At 39.2% G+C, this 21290-nt stretch overlaps 1 protein-coding gene across 5 annotated transcripts; it reads right to left on the bottom strand.

Moving 5' to 3' along the window:
- Positions 1-109: 109 nt before the first annotated feature.
- On the bottom strand, positions 110-20915 carry inpp5b (inositol polyphosphate-5-phosphatase B). 5 transcript variants are annotated; one of them, XM_051076076.1, is made up of 23 exons: positions 20609-20915; positions 19612-19692; positions 19094-19191; positions 18891-18920; positions 18640-18750; positions 17052-17195; positions 11782-11872; positions 10485-10655; positions 8104-8205; positions 7683-7797; positions 6804-6920; positions 5635-5822; positions 5282-5393; positions 5071-5180; positions 4110-4245; positions 3743-3853; positions 3333-3498; positions 2821-3056; positions 2548-2655; positions 1934-2018; positions 1231-1358; positions 1008-1119; positions 110-552 (listed from the first exon to the last, which is right to left on the bottom strand). In XM_051076076.1, the coding sequence occupies exons 1-23, from the start codon at positions 20662-20664 to the stop codon at positions 443-445; spliced, it is 2718 nt and encodes a 905-aa protein (XP_050932033.1). In that variant the 5' UTR covers positions 20665-20915; the 3' UTR covers positions 110-442. The 5 variants fall into 5 exon arrangements, with proteins under 5 accessions (XP_050932033.1, XP_018554256.1, XP_050932032.1 ...); XM_018698740.2 differs by having other exon boundaries at positions 19612-19654; positions 20555-20914; XM_051076075.1 differs by having other exon boundaries at positions 19612-19654; positions 20608-20914.
- Positions 20916-21290: the final 375 nt, after the last annotated feature.

Below are 21290 nucleotides of genomic sequence, written 5' to 3'. Positions count from 1 at the left end.
CATATATACCACGCTTATTCTTAGTTTTTACTATTTCTTTGCTTGTGATTAGCAACAAGGACAAAGAATAATAAAACTTGACTTAAAAAAATCACCAGTGACACACACCTGGTTTCCAACAGTTTTATATATAAAAACAATATGCTGTTGAGTTCAGAAACATTAAAATACAAATTATCTTTTTAAATAAAATATTCATACATTAAAAAGTATTAGGTCTCTACAGATGCTCAACAAAATACAATAAACTCTGTCTATTGACAGATCACAAACATTGCTTTAAAACAAACTAATATCATAACAACTGCCACTTACAGTAATTATACTATATCTATACAAAGAGCCATCTAAGAATATAAGAAATCATTACAGTTCATTTCAAATACTGGACTGTACATTTTTTAGTGTTCAGCTTCAGCATGAAGAGGGAGAAGACGTCCATCTACGAGGAGCCTTGGGTCAGGAAGTGCTGAAAGAACTCCTGAGTCTTCCTCTTTTCTGCAAGATCCTGCTTCGTAGGTGACCTCAGGAGCAAGGAGGCAAAAATGGTGGCTACACAGAAAGAAAATACATCATTCATATTGCTTAGTATAACAAAGGGTTCCGCTCCTTAGGTCTTAATGTGGCACTACCTCTATTAGACATTTTTACATATGTCAGGGAATGTGACAAATGTAATGCACAAAAGATTTTGGATGTTGCAATAATTCAATTTATCAATTTATTCTAATAATTTAATTTGTATTCAAACTTTATTTATGCAGGGCATGCTGGGTGAGCATATGTTCTCTTACAGAGCCAGCCTGCCTTGAGTAATGAAAAGATGACTGAAAACAGTCCTTGAGTCATAAACAGAGCAGAATAAAAACTTCTTTTCACTTTCTAAGGCTCTATTCCTTACTTGCTCTTCACTTCCTCAACATGCTGACTACAGCACAAAGCAACAGCTAATAATAACAAATTGACAAATGAACGACATTTAAGAGCAACCTCTTTCCTTGTCTTACCCAAGATGTTGACATCTAAACGATTGCTAGCAGAATTCTTCAACAGCTCACGGAGAAAGGCAGATAAGTAGTTGAACACATTTTGATGGCACTGAGGTAGCATGGAAATAACCTGAGGACAAAGTAAATTAACATTATATCAAAAATGCCAGAGATCGACTTTTTTAATTTAACACATCTCGGAATAGATTAATCATGATGAACTGCAGGCTGTCTCACTCACTTTCTCGCACTGACTGGCACTGGAGCAGCTTTCTAGGCACTGCTGGTAAAAGGGGTAGGGAACCACAGGCTCTGGGAGGGCATCTAGGAAGAGAAGCAAGGCCTCTGCCACTGAGTGGTTACTGCCGGCTGCAGGTAAATGCAGAGTTAAGGACATAATCCTGGAGCAGATGTAGCATGCTTTGAAATATAGTTGGTGTAAAATAAGAACTGAATATACTGTGACAATACAGGAATCATTCAAATGGGCAAGTTAAGCATCAGATGAACAGATTAAACAGAAATTCAGTGCAGAATGTGGAAAGTAGCACACTATTGCGCTGGCTTGGTATTTCAGAATATTATGTCTGATAGTACACAATGACTATGAGGAAAAAGTGCTGACTTTCAGCTTTAATTTGACAGCACTTATATTTCTCTTAACTGAACAGTATCGCAAAAGTTGATATCTTTATGCCACTGCACTGTTCAAAAGGTGGGGAGGTGGCTAACTGGGTATTTAAGAGCTACATCATTCATTCCCTAAAAAGCCTTTAAGTTGAAAATCATCACTGTGACCTCCATCATTGTTTCATTTCAAACCCAGTGTGCTGTGTGCTGCTATCTTTAGACTATGATGTGCTACTTTTTCTAATATTCTATGAAGTTAAACAATATTTTTCCTCTAAAGATGATCTAAGATGGGAACTGTTTTTGAAGGATACGAAGAGAATCTGGCATGCCAGTGTCGAGGCAGTCCCTTATTTCTGCAAATTCACTCCGGAGCCCTGGTTGCTGGAATATGTCTTCCTGCAAATAAGACAATAGAGGACGATACATATTGAGTCTTTGTGCTCTCAAAAAGCACACTTACAAATTCAAGCAGCTTAATTACAAACAGATTCAGATGGGCTAGAGAAAATGCTCTTATGGCGTAAAGGACCTGTAATGGACTTGGATTTAATTAAATTTTAAAGCACAAGTAAACTACTCCAATGCTTTTTTAAAAATCAAGATTAATTCCCTTATCAAAATCAATGCATAGTTTCTACAAAACTACTTGCCTGGCAGGCACAACTACTGAGTCATACCAGTGTCTGTGCAGTCAAAAAAAATCTTTTAAACTTTAGAACTTTTTTCTTAATTCCTTTAGCATGCAGCAACTCTTACTTATTTGTCCTTATAAGAAAGACACAAAACCCAGGCAGAAACCAAGAATGACATAATTCACTTTAGGAATATGAACCTGCAAATGAGAAAACTGCCAAACATAAACTAAATAGGAGTATAGTGTTCTTTGATTTTATTACAGCATCAAAACACCATCAGATTTTCTGACCTGTTTGATTGCATAACGGAACAAGTGATCCACCATCATCCAGAGTTCTTTAGGAATGTCTAGAGGCTTTTCAGCATTTACTGCATTCTCATCTCCAGACATCTCTGCCTAATGTTGAGAACAAACAGAGCAAAGAGAGGTTTAGTTAAAACGGACAAGACTGTGTTTAATTGCAAATCAGCCAAGTTCTAAAAATAATATGCTGTAGTCTGTAAGACAATGCTGAATGCAGGAGAGGTATTTCAAGGACACCCTGCATTTGGGAACACTAACCAGCTCACGAAGTGTCTCTTGGGGCATGTCCTGAACAGGCTCCCTCAGGTGACACAGTGAATAGATGGAGGTGCCATAGCAGCTGGGCAGGTAGTTTCCTGTAACAGAGATGAAGTAGTCCTTGCCACGCTCCAAGTGGAGCACAAGGATGTCTTCGATCTGTTGCTTGCCAGAGTTAAGTTCAGGCGCTGTCAAGCGGTTTACAAAGACCTCGAGTTCAATGTCCACAGAACCACCTAGACGTTGAGAGAGACGCACATATACAGTAAGGGATTCAGCTCTTACTGTTCTAGAACTGATGTTGGAGCAACAAGACATCCATAATCTGCAATGAAATTTCATCTTGCTAGACTTGCTAAATTAAAATCAAAACAATCTCTCATTCTAAGCAATCTGACTTCATAGCTTATTGTCTTGGTAACAATTTGTAAAACCTAAAGACAGGACACTGATGCCCTAAAAAATGAAATCTGTGGATCCTGGATGAAACTGTGACTGTCTGTGCTACTCACCCTGAGCGATGAAGCCTTTGGGGGGGTTGGCTGTGAGCCAGGGCTTGCAGTATGTGGGCTCATTTGGCTTCTGGATAAACTCAAACTGACATGGGACCTGCCCATCATTAAAGAGGCTCAATGTTTCTGCCTGGTGCTGCATGAACTTCACATTGTTAAAGTGAAACTGAAAGAGGAGGGGATTCATGAGTCAAGATAACAGAAAACTACTCCATGGCAGGTAATTGTATCCTTTAAATATCTGCATTAGGCCCAAAGCCCAAGATCAATATACAGCTTCATTAGCAGTGGTTTACTTACTGAATTCATCACAGGGACATAAAGAGAAGGCAATTTATTGTACAAAGTGTAGAGCGGTATTACAGCTCCCATTACACTATGACTAGACTGAAAAAGATAGGAAATTTTACCTCCCGCTTGGACAAGGTTACAGACGGAATACACTCATTCTCCATTTTGTCAATATTGCGTACAATATCTTCAAAGGTCTTCTTATAGGCCTCAGCATTTACTCTCTTGATCTGTAGGAACATACAGAAGGAAGTCAGAGATACAAATATGTATACACATCTGTGTTATATAACCATTAAAAAATACTGTAATGACACATGATGCAATGAAAAAAAAAGATTTAACAGGAAGTGAGTATTAATCTTAACTTTTTCATTGATTCATCATATTCTCAGCTATTTTCAAGCTTACGTGCAGGTTTCTGACCAAAGAAACCAAATGAAAAAAAATCAAAGATGAAGCCAGTTAAAGAGTTGATTCAATTACCCCGATGACAAGCAGAGAACTGACTGGTTTGTGGTCACTGGTCTTCAGAGTCATGTGACTCTGGTAATGTTTTTGCTCGATGTTTTTCCCTCTCCACAGTATACGGTCACACCACGCAGGCACGCGACATTTTTCACTAAATGCAGAAGTAAGAAAAGAATGGTTGTATCACAGTGTATTTGTACATACTTTAATCAAAGTTAGTGATATGATCCCTGTGGGAAAATTCTATCATCAGGAGGTAGAGGAGCAGAAAATACCACACAACACTGCATCTGCACTTTAGAGCCACATTAACTGTGAGCCACGTTTATTAATAATGTTAATTAACAGTGCAAAAAAAAAGTGGCTGGCTTAACTGATCTGCACCACTGGTGCAAATTTAAATTTATTTTAATTTTCTAATTCAATTTAAGCAGCCACTTAATGTGTTTACCAGGTAAAACATGTAAGGCAGTCTGTTTAAACACTTCTACAGTGTAGAATCCAATTAATGTGGCCTTTGCATTATATTTGCATTACAGCACAATATTCTCCCTGAATTCCATATTTCTCCCATAATGCTACTGTGGTAGATTCTTGTGGCTATCTGTTTGTGAAAACATCTGTATAGCAACTTTTTCTTCAGTGATTTTAACTTAGTAGAACATGTACAAAGATACTTCCCCAAAGACCTGCCACTTTGTTAATGGACAGATGTTTGTTTGTATCATAGACAGCTTCCATACAGTGTTAAACAATGGAGGAGACAGAAGGAAGTATCTAAACAGTGAAACATTTCTGGCATGAGCTGAATTGCTGTGCATGTTGCAAAAACACAGTAGTTTCATTGTTGACTTCACACTTCTTCCTGCAATTATGCTAATTTTAACTATGAGCATAATCCTATCAGTGAAGAATGATCTCCTTACTGAAAATGTTCTTCTCTCCTATTTGCACTCAGACCATCATATAATATTACCTTGTATCCCACTTGTCAGAGCCGGTGTCATATTTATAGGTGGGCTGGAAATCAATCTCGCCCTCCACAAAGCCAACAAACACAGCCTCCTCATCGATCTGCCTCTTGAGCTGAAGACCATATGCCGCTGGTTAGGTATCATCGCTCATAACACACACGATGAATAAAGACTATTTAAATAGTGAAAAGAGAGGACCATTTGTGACACTACCTGATCGTAACTGTGCAGTGTTTCAAAGTCCTTCTTGCTGATTAGCTCCTTCACATTGTCGACATCAAGTTCACTGATTCTGTAGTTCAGGTCTCCGATCCATAAAACCACGCTAATGAAGGAAAGCACAGAGAAAACAGAGGAAGAAACACGGAGAATGAATGAGAATTCCTAACACACAGCAACATACTAATCCTAACTAGATTTGAAGAAAACTTTGCAGGAATACTTTTTAGTCAGTATAGTGTGTGACAGTGGCGTGATTGTAGAATACCTAAATCAACAGTTCATAAAGAAGTCCTTAAATTCACATGAATCACACTGTAACTTTTAAATGTATTAATGGTGCGTACTCGTGCTTCATGATAGTGAGCGGAGGCTGGGTAGGATCAAGCTGTCGAAACTGTAGACGGCTGCAAATATCCTTGTAATCTTGATTACGTCTCTCGTATTCTTCGATGTGGGCAGCTAGGTGAGAGTTGACCACGCAGATGTCGGAGTTGTGGAAGCGAAAACGGATTGCCACCGCACCCTTGTTTCCCTTTGATTTGTTGAGATATTGAAGGAGGAAAGAGAAATTCAGTCAGGATAATGTTAAGTCATACAACTACAAACCCAGGCTAAAAGAAAAAAAAAGTTGATTTAGATTATATGCAGTTATACATCCTCCTCTGCTTGACAGTAATCCAATATTATGCAAAGACTTTGATACTTGGCATGTTTCAGATGGTTCTCGTTGCAGAGCATAAACCAGTCTCTCATTACTGCAGGAAAGGATGGAGCCCCCACTGGTCACCAGCCAACCATCTGCTCTACACTGCAGGGGCTGCTAAGCAAGCATAGCTGCATATGAGACAAGAATAACCTATTTTGCAACAGTGCATGAGAAACAAAGTTGGAGATATTGGACGTGGTGTTTAATGGATGAATAAGCTCCAAAGTGAACAGTCCAAAGGAGGAACCAGACAGGGTTAGAGGCACAGTACTGGTTCATCTTGTTTATGCATTTTCCTGTGTATTTTACAGTTCCTATCACATTCATTCACTGATGGTAGTGCATCTGAATTTCAGCATCACAACAAAACCCTTATGCATCATATGCCTTATTTATTGCTATTTGCCTGCAGTTGTTATGTCAATGAAACAACACTGTCACTGTGGGAGCCCAAATGTGTTTTTTCTGCTTCATTCATTTGTTGTGATGATCTCATGCTGATGCGTAAAGCTACTATTAATAATAACTCAACACTTCCTGCTTGTGTGTCATAATTAATGCATGTCAAAGGATTTTACTTTGTTAGATCTCTGACAAAGCAAGATAAAGGACAGTGAATCAGAAAGCAAACAGAAGAAAAGGATGGAGACAAGAGACACTCTTTCCCTCACATTACCATCCTGTGGACACACAAAGTGTTCTCAGCAGCTCAGTGCTGTTTGTAACGTAATGTCTTTATACAATACCAGTAAACCTACATGTTAAACCTGTGCACGCAAGAGAAAGTCCTGTACAATCAGTCCTTACCATCCTTCCCATGATGCCGGTGCCCACGGTCTCAGCCTCCACATCAGAGATGAATTCTGCATGCTCCTTCTTCACGTAGAAGATCAGCATGATGCCCACCAGACGCACCAACTTCACCTGTTGAAGAGGACGAGTAAACAAGAAACATCAGTTACTGCAGTAAAGGGGACGATGTACAACACAAGTAGTGTAACCTGCCGATTTGCTGGATATTTTCATTTTATGGGTAGTCAGTAGTTCAAGTGATTGTGTAGCCACATGATAAAGAATAAGAGGTGTTTTAATGCTGGTTTTGCTGCTTTATCAGCATCTGTTTTTCAACTGTACAGTTGGAGAGGTTTAGTCTCAGCCACTGTCTTATCTCAAAGAAAACAGATATTGATGTGAAAACATTTATTTTTTTAGGTTGCTGAACTATACAGTGTCAGTAACAGAGCAACAAAATGAGCATTAGTCAGAGCAGTGACACTTGATGAGGAAATGACACATCAAAACACTGGCTCGGTGACTTACAGACTTCTTGTAAGCTCTAAGGACTTAAAGAGGACTACAAAAAAGTAGCGGAGCCAAGAAAAGAGGAACCTAATAAGTTAGAGTCAGCACTCTGAGAAAAAGAAGTAGATGAAAGCGAATAAGGGGAAGAGAAAGACAAAAAGTAACTTAAAATATAAGGCCTGACTAAGCTCATCAAACTTACAGGGATATCATAACTGTTCATGTGTACTAATCCATGTAATGTGATGGTGGAGTCTTATAGAGACAAGTACTGCTGCCATAGATAGAAAGTGCATGAAGTTCCTGACAGAATACAGTGGTCTGGGCAATAACATTTACAGGCCCAGGAAAACAAGGTTAAAGGAGAAAAAAAGACTTCCTTACTAAGGCATACTTGGCATCTGGATGCAAGGCCTCAGACACAGCTTTTGTCCACTCCAGCTCCTTGGGGGTGTCATTGAAGAAGAAAGCTTCTTTGCTGAGGTCAAGCTCCTGAAAACTAAAAGGAAGGACAAATTGCAAAAAAAAAAACTTTGAAAAACTAAAACTGATTCCCACTTTATCCACAACTCTGTGGTATTCACTGAACTTTTCCACTCCTTAAAACCAAAGTAGTAAAGTGAAACGTAGGCAGGATTAGCGGACACACAGTGCTGAATCTGTGGGTGGGCATGTTCTCCTACTTAAAACAGGATCAATGGCTGCATACATCTGTCAGAGGGTTGAGCAGTATATGTCTGTCTGTGTAATGGGATTAGGTGGAGAACTGCACGGCTATTATCCAAGCAGGGCGAATTTGACTTACCCCACGCAGTACATGTCGGGAGGGTCGCTAGTGCAGCTCAGCCAAGGACGGAGACTTTCCTTTGGTGTCTGCCCATTCACATTGTACGTGCCGAGGAAACAGCTGGAACAGAATGGGAGAGATATGATGAGCGGGCACAAAGGAGAGGAATACAGAGTTACAGTTTGTTTGAACGAGTGCTGCTTCTTTTGAGTTTAACCTGCTGACTGTGAGCATCTCTGGCAAAATCTGTCTTTTCTGTGATTTCTAGTTTACATCAGGGGATTAAAATAGCAACACAGTGACCTCAATATATATTAAGCTGATGCCCTCCTGATTTACTGCAGCATTCTCTTTATTCTATGTAGGCTGAATGAGGAAAACTGCTCCTTTTCAGCAATGTTTCTATTCATTTACACTTATACTGTTACCTAGAAGCTGTATACAGTGCAAAGAGACAGCAGGGAATAAAATAGTCCACTAGACAACTAGGAAGCCCCATTGGAACGTCAGTGCCCTGCTGAAAGGAACTTCAATTGTGAGAAATGGTGAGAAGACCCAGCCCTTATGATTTATATCCCCACTGAGATTTATTCTTCAGGTCAAGATTGAAAACCAGCTTCCTTCCATTCAGTAGCCTCCCTCTTTTGACCTTCAGTCAGCTGCCGGTCCGCTCATACACAGGAACAGCACAGTGCTCTTTAACTTTTGCTGACTGCTATCACACTGCACAAAACTCTCTGCCCCGATGGCCCTCGCTTCAGCTGCCTAAAAATATGCTGAAGCTGTCTTTATACAAAAATCTTGGACTGCTGCTTTCCTAAGCTTTTTTCTTAATCTGCACATCAGCACAGATATTCAGTATATTCTCAGTCTGTACTGTAATATGAGATGAAAGCAGGCTATTCACATGTCCCAGTGCCGTGTGACCTTTTCTGCATTTCTGCTGTTTCTGATCAAGGCCAATCAGCACATCCAACAAACAAAAAGTAATTTACATGTGTAAAACATTTTTTAGGTGTCAAATTCTGCACACTCTTTTGTATATATATCTTTAAAACCTAACTATTCACAATATCGGTTTACCTCCCTGAACTACATATTTATTTCTTCTCTGGGTCATACAGGGACAGGAACCTTCCAAGAATGCTTTGAGCAAAACCTAGGGAATAACACCTTTCCGAGGTTGTTGCTGGAGTCAGTCACATGCCACAACACCTAACACATCCAGTCTCACACCTACAGACAATTCAGAGTTCCCAATTAACCTGAGCTCCACGGCTTGTGTGTGGGAGAAAATCAGAGCTCCCAAGGGGAAACCTGTAGCAACACGCACATTCCACACAGAAAGGAGCAGTGCTTAGACTGTAACAAAGGAAAAAAAAATGCAGGCACACTGTATAGTGCCTCTTGATATTCCTATAATTTTTCAATTTTACACTGAATATTATTAATATTTTAACACTATACAGAGTATTTTCCTATTCAATTCTTTACTATGTTTTTCATTTAAGTGTAAATATTAAGGCACAGATCTACCAATAGGAGGCAGTGTGGTTGATAACAACACTGATCCTGAATTCAGCAAACGCTTACTTTTCAATCATCTGCCGGAAACAAAAAAAGACAGCCTTAATAAAAATGTCTAGGTGTCTACAGGGACATTAATATCTGCCATCAATAAGAAATGAGATGAAGAGCAAAAACCTGAGCTGCAGTATGTTAACCCACTAGGTTGGCGCATTTCTAGACAGCGTCTGAGACAGTGGTGCTTAATTTAGCAAACGGGTAAGTACACAGAAATACAAACCCACAGATGTTGACTCATTCTTTTTACATAACACTTCTGAGATCCAAACTGCGCTTACAGTTACACTGTGGGCCCACAATGTTTCAGCACAAACCGTCTTTCCAAGAAAGTTTGAACTATTTCTCAGTACAGCTCAACACAACTGTATATGGTGTAAAATACAATGCCTTCTAAGTTCAAAGCTTTAGAATATTAATTCTGGACATAGGAGCAGGATGTTATGTATAGATTACTGTCCATACCTCTACATGTTTTTAAAACATTTCTTTGCACTGCATGTAGCAAATTGTCCTTGTATCATAAATAATAAAGTTTTCAACACATAGATCGAAGACATATCACTAGAATGCAATGATAGAATGCTTAAGAAGAGTTTTGTTTTCATAACATTAATGTAGTAATTGTTAAATGCTGCATTTTCTTGGCTCAGTGGTACAATACACTAAGCTGCGCTTAACTGTTTCATTCCTCTAGATTAGATATAATAGTGTATGAAAGCATCTATAGCCCCACCCAAAACATACATATACATTGAATGTATATTTTCCAAACACACCAATACTGACACATTAGGCAGTTAAGCATAACATACCTGAAGTTCCCCAGGTAGGTATAAAGGTCCTCATTCTTCAGCAGCTCACACTTGATAAGGTTGTCACGCAGGCCGAACTGCGGCATGGCCAGTATCTGGGCTTTGTTAGATGGGGTGTGGCTGGAGGAACGCACCAGGTCATCCCGGTCCTCTCTTCCAGAGAAGCCCTGACTGGAGACCAGGAAGGGAACAAGTAACAGTTAGGCGTGTGGGTAAGAGGAGACAGACCAAGATAGAAACAAGATCATTTTGCCACATTGGTGTGATTTCAGAGGGAAGAAGTATCAGGGTGATCTGAGTTGTTTCGATTTTTCTGTATAGCTGCCAGTTTGCATCCAGGATATTCTCTAACCTAAGTGCATCAAGTAATGCCTCTAAAGCCAGAAATAAAATTATGATGTAGCAGAGACATTGCACTCCGCTCCAGACTAACTGTGTAATATACAGCAGATCACCACACAGACAACAGGAACCCAGGCTATGCAGTGAAGCTCTATTTCCATGTCGTCAATATGGAATGAGACTGAAGGGAGAGGAAGAAATGTAATATGCCTGGGCCCTGTAATCTTCCAGGAATATTCTGTAACTAAAAGCTTAGAATATATAATAGGCATTCATTTCAGAGTGGCAGCAATGGCTTTCAGGTTAAACAACTTAACTGAACAAATTTGAATTTTAGACCTTAACAACTTTAAATAAGTTAAATACCCATCACCAAGCTGCTGCCAGGCACGTACAGAACACAGGTTGTAAAACTGGTGGAGGAAATTACTCAAACGGTAGTAAATCTGCTTTTGATACTTTTAAACTTTACTCATCCTCATACTTTTGAGTACACTCCGTAGCAATCAGTTGTCTTTGTTTGAAAGCACACAGGTGATGGGATACATATCTCTGCCAATGTTTTCCCACTCTTCCACTAATCTACAGGTGGCGGTAACACACTAACAAATGCAGCAATGCATCACCAAAAGACAAGAAAGAAGAATACTGCAGGCAAGCAAACATGAATACAAACAACACAGGTTCCACACTTATAAAAAAGAAAAATCTGCATTGCACTTGTTTTATGAAGAAGGTGGTACATTGAACATGTTTGTTAAACCTCAAGGTGTTAAACACCAAAAACACATTTTGGCAAGTAACACCGAATGTAAGCACAAACTTTGTTTACAAGAAAACTCCACAGTGCTTCCACTTTAGTAGAATATTCTAGGACTCTTTCTATGACTAAGTAGTTGTGTATAGAGTTTTGGTTTTGAGAGCTCCTGCATGGGATTTAATAAAAAGACCTTACCTCTCCGGGCTCGAATACACTTTGGACTTCTGTGTGCCATTGTTAGATCCTTTCTCCCGTTCTAAACTTCCCTTTTTGTCTGATAATTTCTCTGTTTGGAAAGAGCAGGAGACAAAAAGGGGATTAAAAAAATTGTTTAGTATACTTGTTTACAATGATAAAACACAGGTCATAAAGGGAAATGCCAGCATTATACCACAGCTCTCCACAGTGCCTGCAAACTGTCTGCACTTTTAATGACAAATTATTATCGTGTTTACAGGTTGTCAGTTAAGATTATGTGTCACTGTGTCATGCCAGCTACTGTGAGTTCCTCCCATCTACATTAACTTAAAATCTGCCCTAGGTATTGACAGCATAGAACAACTCACTGTAATGAAAAAGAACCCAGCTCTCTGCAAATCCATATTTCAAGCTAATTATGACCGAGAGTACACACAAACATGCACAGTAACACGCAAGTCAATCACAAAAGTGCAGAGTCAGGGCTCAGTTGTTGTGGTCAATCGACTGAGGCTGTCTTTTGCAGTTGGTTACAGTTACTGCATCCCAAGTAGCTGGCTTTAATAGGCAAGTGTGAAGTATGAGACAGCATGGCCCCTGTCTCCTGCAGCTTGGCAGGCAACACAGCTGGCTCCTCTGAAAGGAAAAGCCAGGTCCTCTGAGCAGGAAATTAAACTCTACAAAGTTATGGCAGGCTATGTTAAGAGTGCACCTGACCAACTGCACTGCTTTATATCCCAAAAGATACAATATATTCTGGTCATTCAAGGGGGTAACTCATGGGTTACCTGCAATGCATTTGTTCTCTGATCTGTTTGTGTGGAGCCCCCATGGCTCAAATACGCTGACACAAACTTAATGGACATGAATATCAACACAAGAACTATAAGACTATACTGTTTTCAAAAAACTGTTTTCAAAACAAGGTCATAGAGGTAAGGACATAAAAAAGAGAGGTAATAAAATTAAAGTCAAAATAAGTCTGAACTAAACTGCCAAAGCTTAGCCAATCCCAACAACACAATTTCCCAAGGTATGATTTACAGCTGTGTCTAACGCAGCACTAAGGTCTGCATGAATTATCAAAAAATACAACAGCTTTTATCATTATTACCACAGCCGCCGCACAGATTTATTTTTGCTGCATCTTTTTTATACAAAGGAAATGTTCTCATCTCTCCGACTAAGAAAACAGGTTGTGACCTGTTTATCAAATTCTGAGAAAAGGTCAACATGTCAGAAATGCTTATGCTGCTTGTTTCATTTTGTACATTTTATTAAAAAAACAAAAAGAAAGCAGAACCAAAAAAAAAAAGGTTTGTCTAGACAGGTTAAACTGTAAGCATCATTTTTTTAAAAAGTCCCACAAGAAGCCATTAACATTTAAATTCAAAATCAGCTATGTTGACATTCGTGTGAACAGGAAAAGGAAAAGAAGATGGTCTTTTGTGTAACTGCGAAAACTTCCAGCAAACTGTGAATGACTTTAGAAGAGTGTAGTTGAGAAAAGCTACAGTTAGGAAGGTGAAAATCTGCTTGTGCACACAGAGAAAAAGCACATGCAACTGTTAAATTGACTCAAGAGTTTTCAGAGTTAACATATGAAAATGACAATTAATAGCCCTAACCCCTGGATTGCAAGGACTCAAATGATGAACCATAACTCATCAGAGATGGGAGTATTCCTATTTTATAATCTTGGTTCTAAAGTGTGAATACGAGGTGGATCAAACCATAGAGGAGTTTGAAAGATTTTCTCAATGAACTACACTTTGTCTGCAAAACACAGGACAGCAGTAATGTAACTTCTCTCTTTAAGTTTTGAGGCTTGATTTACATGCACAATGGGTGGTTATTGCAGGGTTAGTCACTCTCAGGTCCAGCAACTGTGTGAAAAAAAACCCCCGCTTTGTGATAGTAACCTCGATATGTTTAGGTTTCAGACTTCTGGTCGGACTAAACAACAAATTTAACATAAAGACTATGGGCTTTAGGGAGTTGTTAATTAACTGATTAATTGATGATTAAAATAATAATAGTAATAGTTGCTGCTCTACACGCCACAAGACGCTAGTCTTGCTGAAAAGTGTTTTGGTATTAATTAATCATTCAACACTTAATTACTAAATCCAACCAATACTGCAGCTGTTTTTTGCAATCAGCACCACAGTGAGGCCCTGACCCCATGAGGGTCCTGTGTGTGTGTGTGAGTAGCTCAGTTATTATTACACGGCATATTTTACATTCCTGTACATGCTTTAGTGTTCTTAACCAGCTAATGAGCTTAACTAAACTTTCAACCACCGAGAAGGGAGTTGCATGAAGTCTGACTAACTACAGTTTCACACTTTGCCTCTTTATCTGCGGTTGATCGTAAGTCAGCATAAATGTCAAGTCGTTCAGGTCTCAGACTTCTTCCGTATTAAAACAGCCATAGCTTTTCAACTACAACTGCACAAAGTTCAAAGTTGCACAACTTCCCTTCATGAGCTCCAACTGTAAGTAATTAACAGCAGAGGAAACAGTTTTGTGATTTCTCACTATTTTCAACTGTACATCTACAGCAACAACTGTACATCTACAGTTGAAAATTTTAAAAATCAGTTCTTCTCGCCTTAATGATTTGGATCAGACTAGTACTACGTGATAGAAAGGATTTCCTCTCAGGTGAAGGCAGAGCAGACAGTATGCACCTTTATCTGAGGAAAGTTTACAGACAACTGATTTTGAAGCTTACAGGCTAAGTTAGCTAAGAGGATGAGCCCAGAGCAAGAGGGTCTGTTTGGAAACAGGTAACAGCCAAAGAAGCGGGGCGCAAACAGTGTCTCAGTAAGCAACAATTCTGTCAGTAAAACGTAACTCACGACACCAACCACGATCACAACCACAACAGGTGCGTCATTTTCCGTCACATAGCGACCAATATAATTATGAGATTATTTAGCACAGACCAACGTTAGCTTTCAACAGCGTTTCAACCATCTAACTGCAAGAGCAAACACCGAGGACAGCGTGATAATGTGGCAACAGCAGATAATATTAATAGTATTTCCATTACCATTTAATACTAATCATTATTCCGCCGGAGGAAACCCGGCCCTCTAGCTAATCTGGCTAAAGTTAGCCTTTTTGAAATAAGAGCCACCACTACTACTCCCTAGCATTAGCTTGGAAGCTAGCTGGTTGAACAGGGCAGCCTGAATGCCACAGATTGATGCGATGACGTTTTCTTTTCCGCACCTTAAAAAAAAGAAAAAAACATCAACAAATAATGTAGAAATAGTTTTCATACCAGAGTCTCTCATCACCTTAGACATCTCCCTGCACCGCTCCCACGCATTCTGTGCAGAAGAGCAATGTCCAGTATGTTTCAGACCTGCCCATGCTAACGTTGTAGTAGGAGGAGTTTACCTTGCCCTGCTGCAGAGACAGGAAGGCTGAACAAACTGCTTACTACTATGCACAAAAGGCAACACTTCATCACAGTGGTATTAAGCTCATGACGTTCAGGACGAATAAATTATTAAATAATTCAGACATTTTAGGGAAAAATATGGCCAGCATGGGTCATTCTGATGAAATATGTGGTGTCATTTATATTTCACAGACCTTTTATATTGCATGTTTCACATTTGACATGTTTGACATGAATAGTATGGCTCACAGCATGCGTAAGCGTAATGTGTGAAATCTGTATGAAATGGGCCTTATCAAGACAAATTACACAAAGATTTATGTCTACATAAAAAGCATACAAATTGTACATTAATGACATGACCTTCAGAGATCACAGATTGTTGTTGCAGTTTTTCTTTTATACACGGGAGCCTATTTTGTGTATATTGTTTAATTACTTAATAGGTAATAGATAGTTTAATTTTAAAACTAGACAGTGGACATTTCAAAAAGTTTTAAAGCTTTGTTTGAATTCTCTGTTTAACCACTTCCTGAAATTCTTGTATGGTATTGTAACTTGTGTGCCCCTGGCAAGCACCCTATAAAGTGCTATAGAAATAGAGTTAACTTGTTAACATAGCAGGGAAACCACAGGTATTACTAATAAGCAGTGGATGAAGAGGTATTCAGAGGATTTAGTACAAGTACAAAAACAGCAAGGTAAAAAATAGTCCCTCACAAATAAAGGTACTAAAGCTAAAGCAGTGGTTTGGGGCCAACGACTGATATATTATTTTGTATGGCAGATGATACATACTGAAGCATCAGTGTGTCAGCAGCATGTTATAGCTGCTGCAGGTGGCGCTACTCTGAACAAGTTTACACACTGTTTTATATACAGGGTCACCAGATAAATGAGGAGTTCTGGCACAAAAATCTGTTTTCAGGTTTTAAATTTTTTCTCTGATCTTTGATTCTTGGTGGATATTGGATCATTTGAACATTTATTGAAATGAAACCATGTGAGAAGTTTAGAGGGAAAAATCCAAATCTGGTGGAGCTGTTAACAATTCACAGACATCTGAAATGAGACGCTGACTACAGACTGCTTTTTGCAAGATGTCAGAAGCCAAAGAGGTTGGAAACCACTGGTTTAATCTTTAACAATATGTTGTATTTAAAAGCTTGTTATATTATCCATTGTGTAAAATCTTCATCTTAAAAGTAACTAGCAACTAAAGCTGTCAAATAAATGTAGAGGAGTAGAAATTACAATATTTCCCTCTGAAATGTAGTGTAGTGTAAGTATAAAGTAGCATAAAATATAAATACTCTTGTAAAGTGCAAGTCAAAATTGTACTATAGCACAGTGCTTGTGTACAGTGTACTTAGTTACCGTCCACCATTATTAATAATATAAATAATGACTGCATTTCCTTTAGTTCTGTCAGACCTATTACTCTGCTACCGTACATGCTGGCTCACTGTCTTGGCTTACTGGGACACCTGAATTGAATGGAACTATAATTACTGTTAGTAGTTAATGTCTTTTCTGCTATGACACATCAAAATGTCAGCCAACTATGAGTACATTTCTTACAACTCATTCGCAAGCTAGGACAATTGCATTCAAAGGAAGTGGCACTTGCAAAACCGCCCAGTTTTATGAAGCAACCGTTTGATGTAGACTTTTATCTGTGTGAGGAAATCTACGTCAAAAGAGAGAAAACAGTACAGAGATAAAGAAGAACATCCCCTGCTCTTCTGTGACTTGACACCCTCTGCACGCATGCTAGTATTCCAGATACAATATGTTTATTGTGCAGGAATCCTCGCTGTGAACTTCTACAAATAGAAAGTAGATGACAAACCTGTTTTCCGGTGCTGGCTGAGTTTAGTGAGTTTTGTGCCGAGGGGTGCAAGGGCCTGTTTGACGACTCCCTGGCCTCTATTGGATTTGTGGTACTTGCTGATCCACTCGAACTTAGGTGCCTGTGTGGGAGACTTGCAAACATCTGAAGAAAAACAGACAGAGAGAACAAGAGAATTAGAATAAGTAAGGACTTGATTTGATCTTTGCATAGTGGAGAAGGCAGAGCAAATAAGATGACAGTAAAGTAAGATGTCAAAGAAATAAGGGGGCTGCAATTTTCAAAGCATTTTAAAGCAGCAGCTTTCTATTTCTTGATTTTACACATGGGTCTTGTCTGTATAATGAACTGCACTCTAGTTTGTGAGACCACCTCCACACTTTGACTGCTTTAAATGTGACCACAAATTACAGGTGTTTATAGGTACAGGTGCGACACATTAAAGAATCTCACTTATTTCTACTCACCTTTACCATTTTTCACACTCTTCCTTTTAACAACAACTGATCCCAGGTCATGTAATCTTTCCATCACTGGTATCCCTCACCAGGTTAAAAGCCTCTGTGGCTCATCTCAAATGTAACACAAACAACACACGAGTCTCCGTCCATTCTCACGTGGGGCTTCCACTGTGAAAAATAGTGAGCTGGTGGCAAAACTGACACATCCTTAACAAAGCAGGCTGTCTGTCAACTCATCAGCTGGCCTCCTCCATTCAGACGAACAAGATGCAGAAAGTAAAAAGTATTCAGTATTTAAGAGGAAGTACAACCTCCTTTTTCAACTGTTTCCATCTTGTCCTTTTAGAATGTCTGGCTGTGAAAGAAACAAACTAAACACAAGAGTACAACATTCAAACTCCACCCCCCTTGCTCTCTCTCTCTCTCTGTCCATCTGTATCTCTCCCTTTGTCTCTATCAGCTGCGTGTCATGCATCACACTTGTGAAGTGAAGTGACAACACAGATTTGTGGGTGCAAAATTGGTGTAATTGGTGTTAGAGTCTCACAAATCCACTTGTGTTTTCATTTCTGATTTTTAAGAACAATTTTCCAGTCATCTAATGTCGCAAATAGAAGAATAAAGTGTGTTTTTTTTCAAGACATAATGTAACCTCAAGGCAACTGAATACTGGCTGAGCAGGTTTCCTCTAAACAGATGGTTTGAGCAGATTTTTTTGTCCCTCCCACATAGGTGGCTCCTACTTTGTTCAGAAATGAAAAACTAGATATGAACTTCTAAACCTAATAGGAGCTGTTGTCCTGTTTGAATGAATGGTAGTTTTCCTTTCACTTTCCACAAACTTGACTAAAAGCAATGACAGCTGGATGTGTGTGGAGATTCTCAGTCATCCAGGTCGTGTTTATCCAAGAAAGGTTGAATCAAGGGCAACCTTACTTGGTTGTAGATACCTGAAGACGTTTCACAAGAGGCTTCTTCATTTTGGGCTGAAAAATTGAAGAAGTTTCTTGGATGAGAGATGAAATGCCTGTCTACAGCCAAGTCCAGTTGCCCTTGATTCAACCCTTTTTGGGTAACAGCTGGATATTATGTAAACATGTCACCACTGTCTCTAAGGTCAAACCTACCACTCCATGCCCTGTTGACCTCGCTGAGAAAGAGCCGTGAGTGAGACCCGAACGGAAGCCTGAGCTCTAACGCATCCTCCTGGTAACTTACTCTCAACCTGGTATCAGCACCTGGAGTCAGATGAACACACAGATAGAGAGAGAGAGAGAGAGAGAGAGAGAGAGAGAGAGAGAAAATGATGTTCAGTTTCATGCGGTCTGACCAGTTAGCATAGTATGTTTGAGCTGTGATGGAAACAAGGGCAACTCACCCACAACTGCAAGTTCCTCTGGTGAGGACACTAAAAAGTGTGCAGCGTGAGAAATATGTTAGGGCTTCAAAGATTTTTAAAAAAAAATTTCATTCATTTATCACAAGTAATGACAGTTATTTTGAAGAACACAATACAGTCTGGTGGAACCACCAGACTCCTGGCCTAATTGTGGTTTTGTTAAACATAGGAAAGCTGCTCACCCTCTACAACAGCAAAGTCGAGGGAAATGGGTATGATGTCCTCCAGTGACACATCATCAGCAGTAATAGCCATCCTTCGATGAGTATAAATAAAGATTCTACAAAACAATTACAAGACTGACATTTTAATTACATTCCTCTTTAAATTGCCTGTTTTTAATTAATCTTAATTAGCAATCTCAATCAACTGTTTATTTCATCAGAGGGGGAAAGTGTATGGATACAATAAGAGTACACTTGCGCAACATAATTCAATCCAACAACAGCTCTGCAGTAAATGCTATCTTTGTGACATTTACATACTGCATAATAATAATAATTTTGGTTACTGTGTCAGACAAGTTGTTACAACTCTGTGGTCATTTTCAAGGCCAGTTAGCGGTGTTGCCTCAGATTGAATAATACTGTCAACCCCTTTCCTTACAAAATTACATTATTATCCTTTTTATACAAGTATATTGCTCAGTGATACAGAGATGCCATGTTATTGCTAATTTGAACCTTCTGTTAAAACTCACGCATGCTCTGTTGTTGACTCCACCAGTCCCAGCAGTCTGCTTTCTGTAATACCATCAAAGAAGACATCACATTGGACAGCATGTTTACAATTTAGTTAAGGGTATGGTGGAAATATGTTTATGTGTTTATTTAATACTTCAGCAGGAAATATGACCTTTTTGGCTACAGTGGGCAACACTGACCCCTCTTTAATGCTAATTCCACTATATTTCACAGGGACATACTGGAGTTTTTACTCCACTACTTTCATCGTACAGCTGTAACTGATACTAGTTACCTTACAAATCTATGTATATATTTGATATAAATTATATCATTATCCTATAGAATATGATACATTGTTGTGTATGAAACTATACAGTTGTAAATGGGATAAATGAATAAAATTCTGCCTCAACCAGATGCATCATTAAAATGCTTGTGAATGCAACAGTATTAATAATCCTATACAAAACAACATATGACCTACAAGTGCAATTCTGCTGCATAAAAAGTACTAATAATGCATCTTAACTTTTGACTTCAGCAACATTATAATTACAGGACTTTTTTTTGCAATGGAGTATTTAATTTATTTAAATGGTGGCATTGTTACTTTTACTCAAGCTACTGATCTATGGGTTACTATTCCTCCTCTGCCAATAATCACAGAGCAGCAGCTAGTGAAACAAAGCTGCCATCTGGTGGAAGAAAGGTATCACTACAAAAGTTGGACTATACCTTTGGGAAGTCACACCCGACCAAACCTGCTCATAAGCTAAGAACTACGTCTTAAATGCATTGTTTTGCTTTGATTCACAGCACTAGTACAGCACTTGTTTTTTTAAAGAGACATGTCAAGCATGTAGCAGAGCTTTACTCTTACAGGCCTCTCTGCAGACTCTCATATTCCTCAACCGAGTCGTGTTAGTTATAAACTTAGTTTGAGTCAGGGAATCTTACATTTATAAGTACTGATAATCCATAAGCAAGCACATGCGAGTCGCAAAGGATACTATGATGCAGTTTTCTTCCCTTTCCAAAGTTTCTTGAATAGCGACGGACTGATCCATGGTGAAGGCAGATTCTTGCGTTGGCAGTTTCTGCCCCCACGCTTTTTCTGGTTCGAAAATACCCGGAGGAATTTCGAGCAGCCTATTTATTTCTCTCTCAAGCGAAAGCCAAGTGTACGGCGGCAGCAGCAGGAGGAGGAAAGACGCTCGAGGAGCACCGTGTAATCCGACATTATTCCCTTTCGATCCAGATGTTGTCGCCTTCCTCCGCTGCTGGCCCAGCCCGACCCAGTCTGCCACGCACCGTGATTCAGAATCGCTCTGTGCACCCAGAGTGACGTCACATCTGGGCTGTCATCAGCTCAGTTTGGTTTGGATTAGGCCTCCGGTCAATGATCCAAAGAGGATTATGTCCGACAATAGACCCGAATCCCTACTTTTACAAAGTTATATCAACGCTTTCTAGGAGTTCTCATGAGCCATCAGGTCAATGGGCCTAAAGTGGTGTTTTGATAGAGGGGAAACCCACCAACAATACACTTATTCAGTGGAAAATACTGGGGGAGTGTTGCGTTTCTGAGTTAATTGTGTAGTTGTGTAGTTTTCAGTTGTCTTTTACAATGACTGAATGCATTTTATGTAGTTTTACCAATTCTTTAAATCTCATTTTATCCTAACTTAATTGA

The sequence above is a fragment of the Lates calcarifer genome, linkage group LG15 (assembly GCF_001640805.2).
Source record: "Lates calcarifer isolate ASB-BC8 linkage group LG15, TLL_Latcal_v3, whole genome shotgun sequence".
NCBI lineage: Eukaryota > Metazoa > Chordata > Actinopteri > Centropomidae > Lates > Lates calcarifer.
This window is presented reverse-complemented; position numbering and strand designations above follow the sequence as displayed.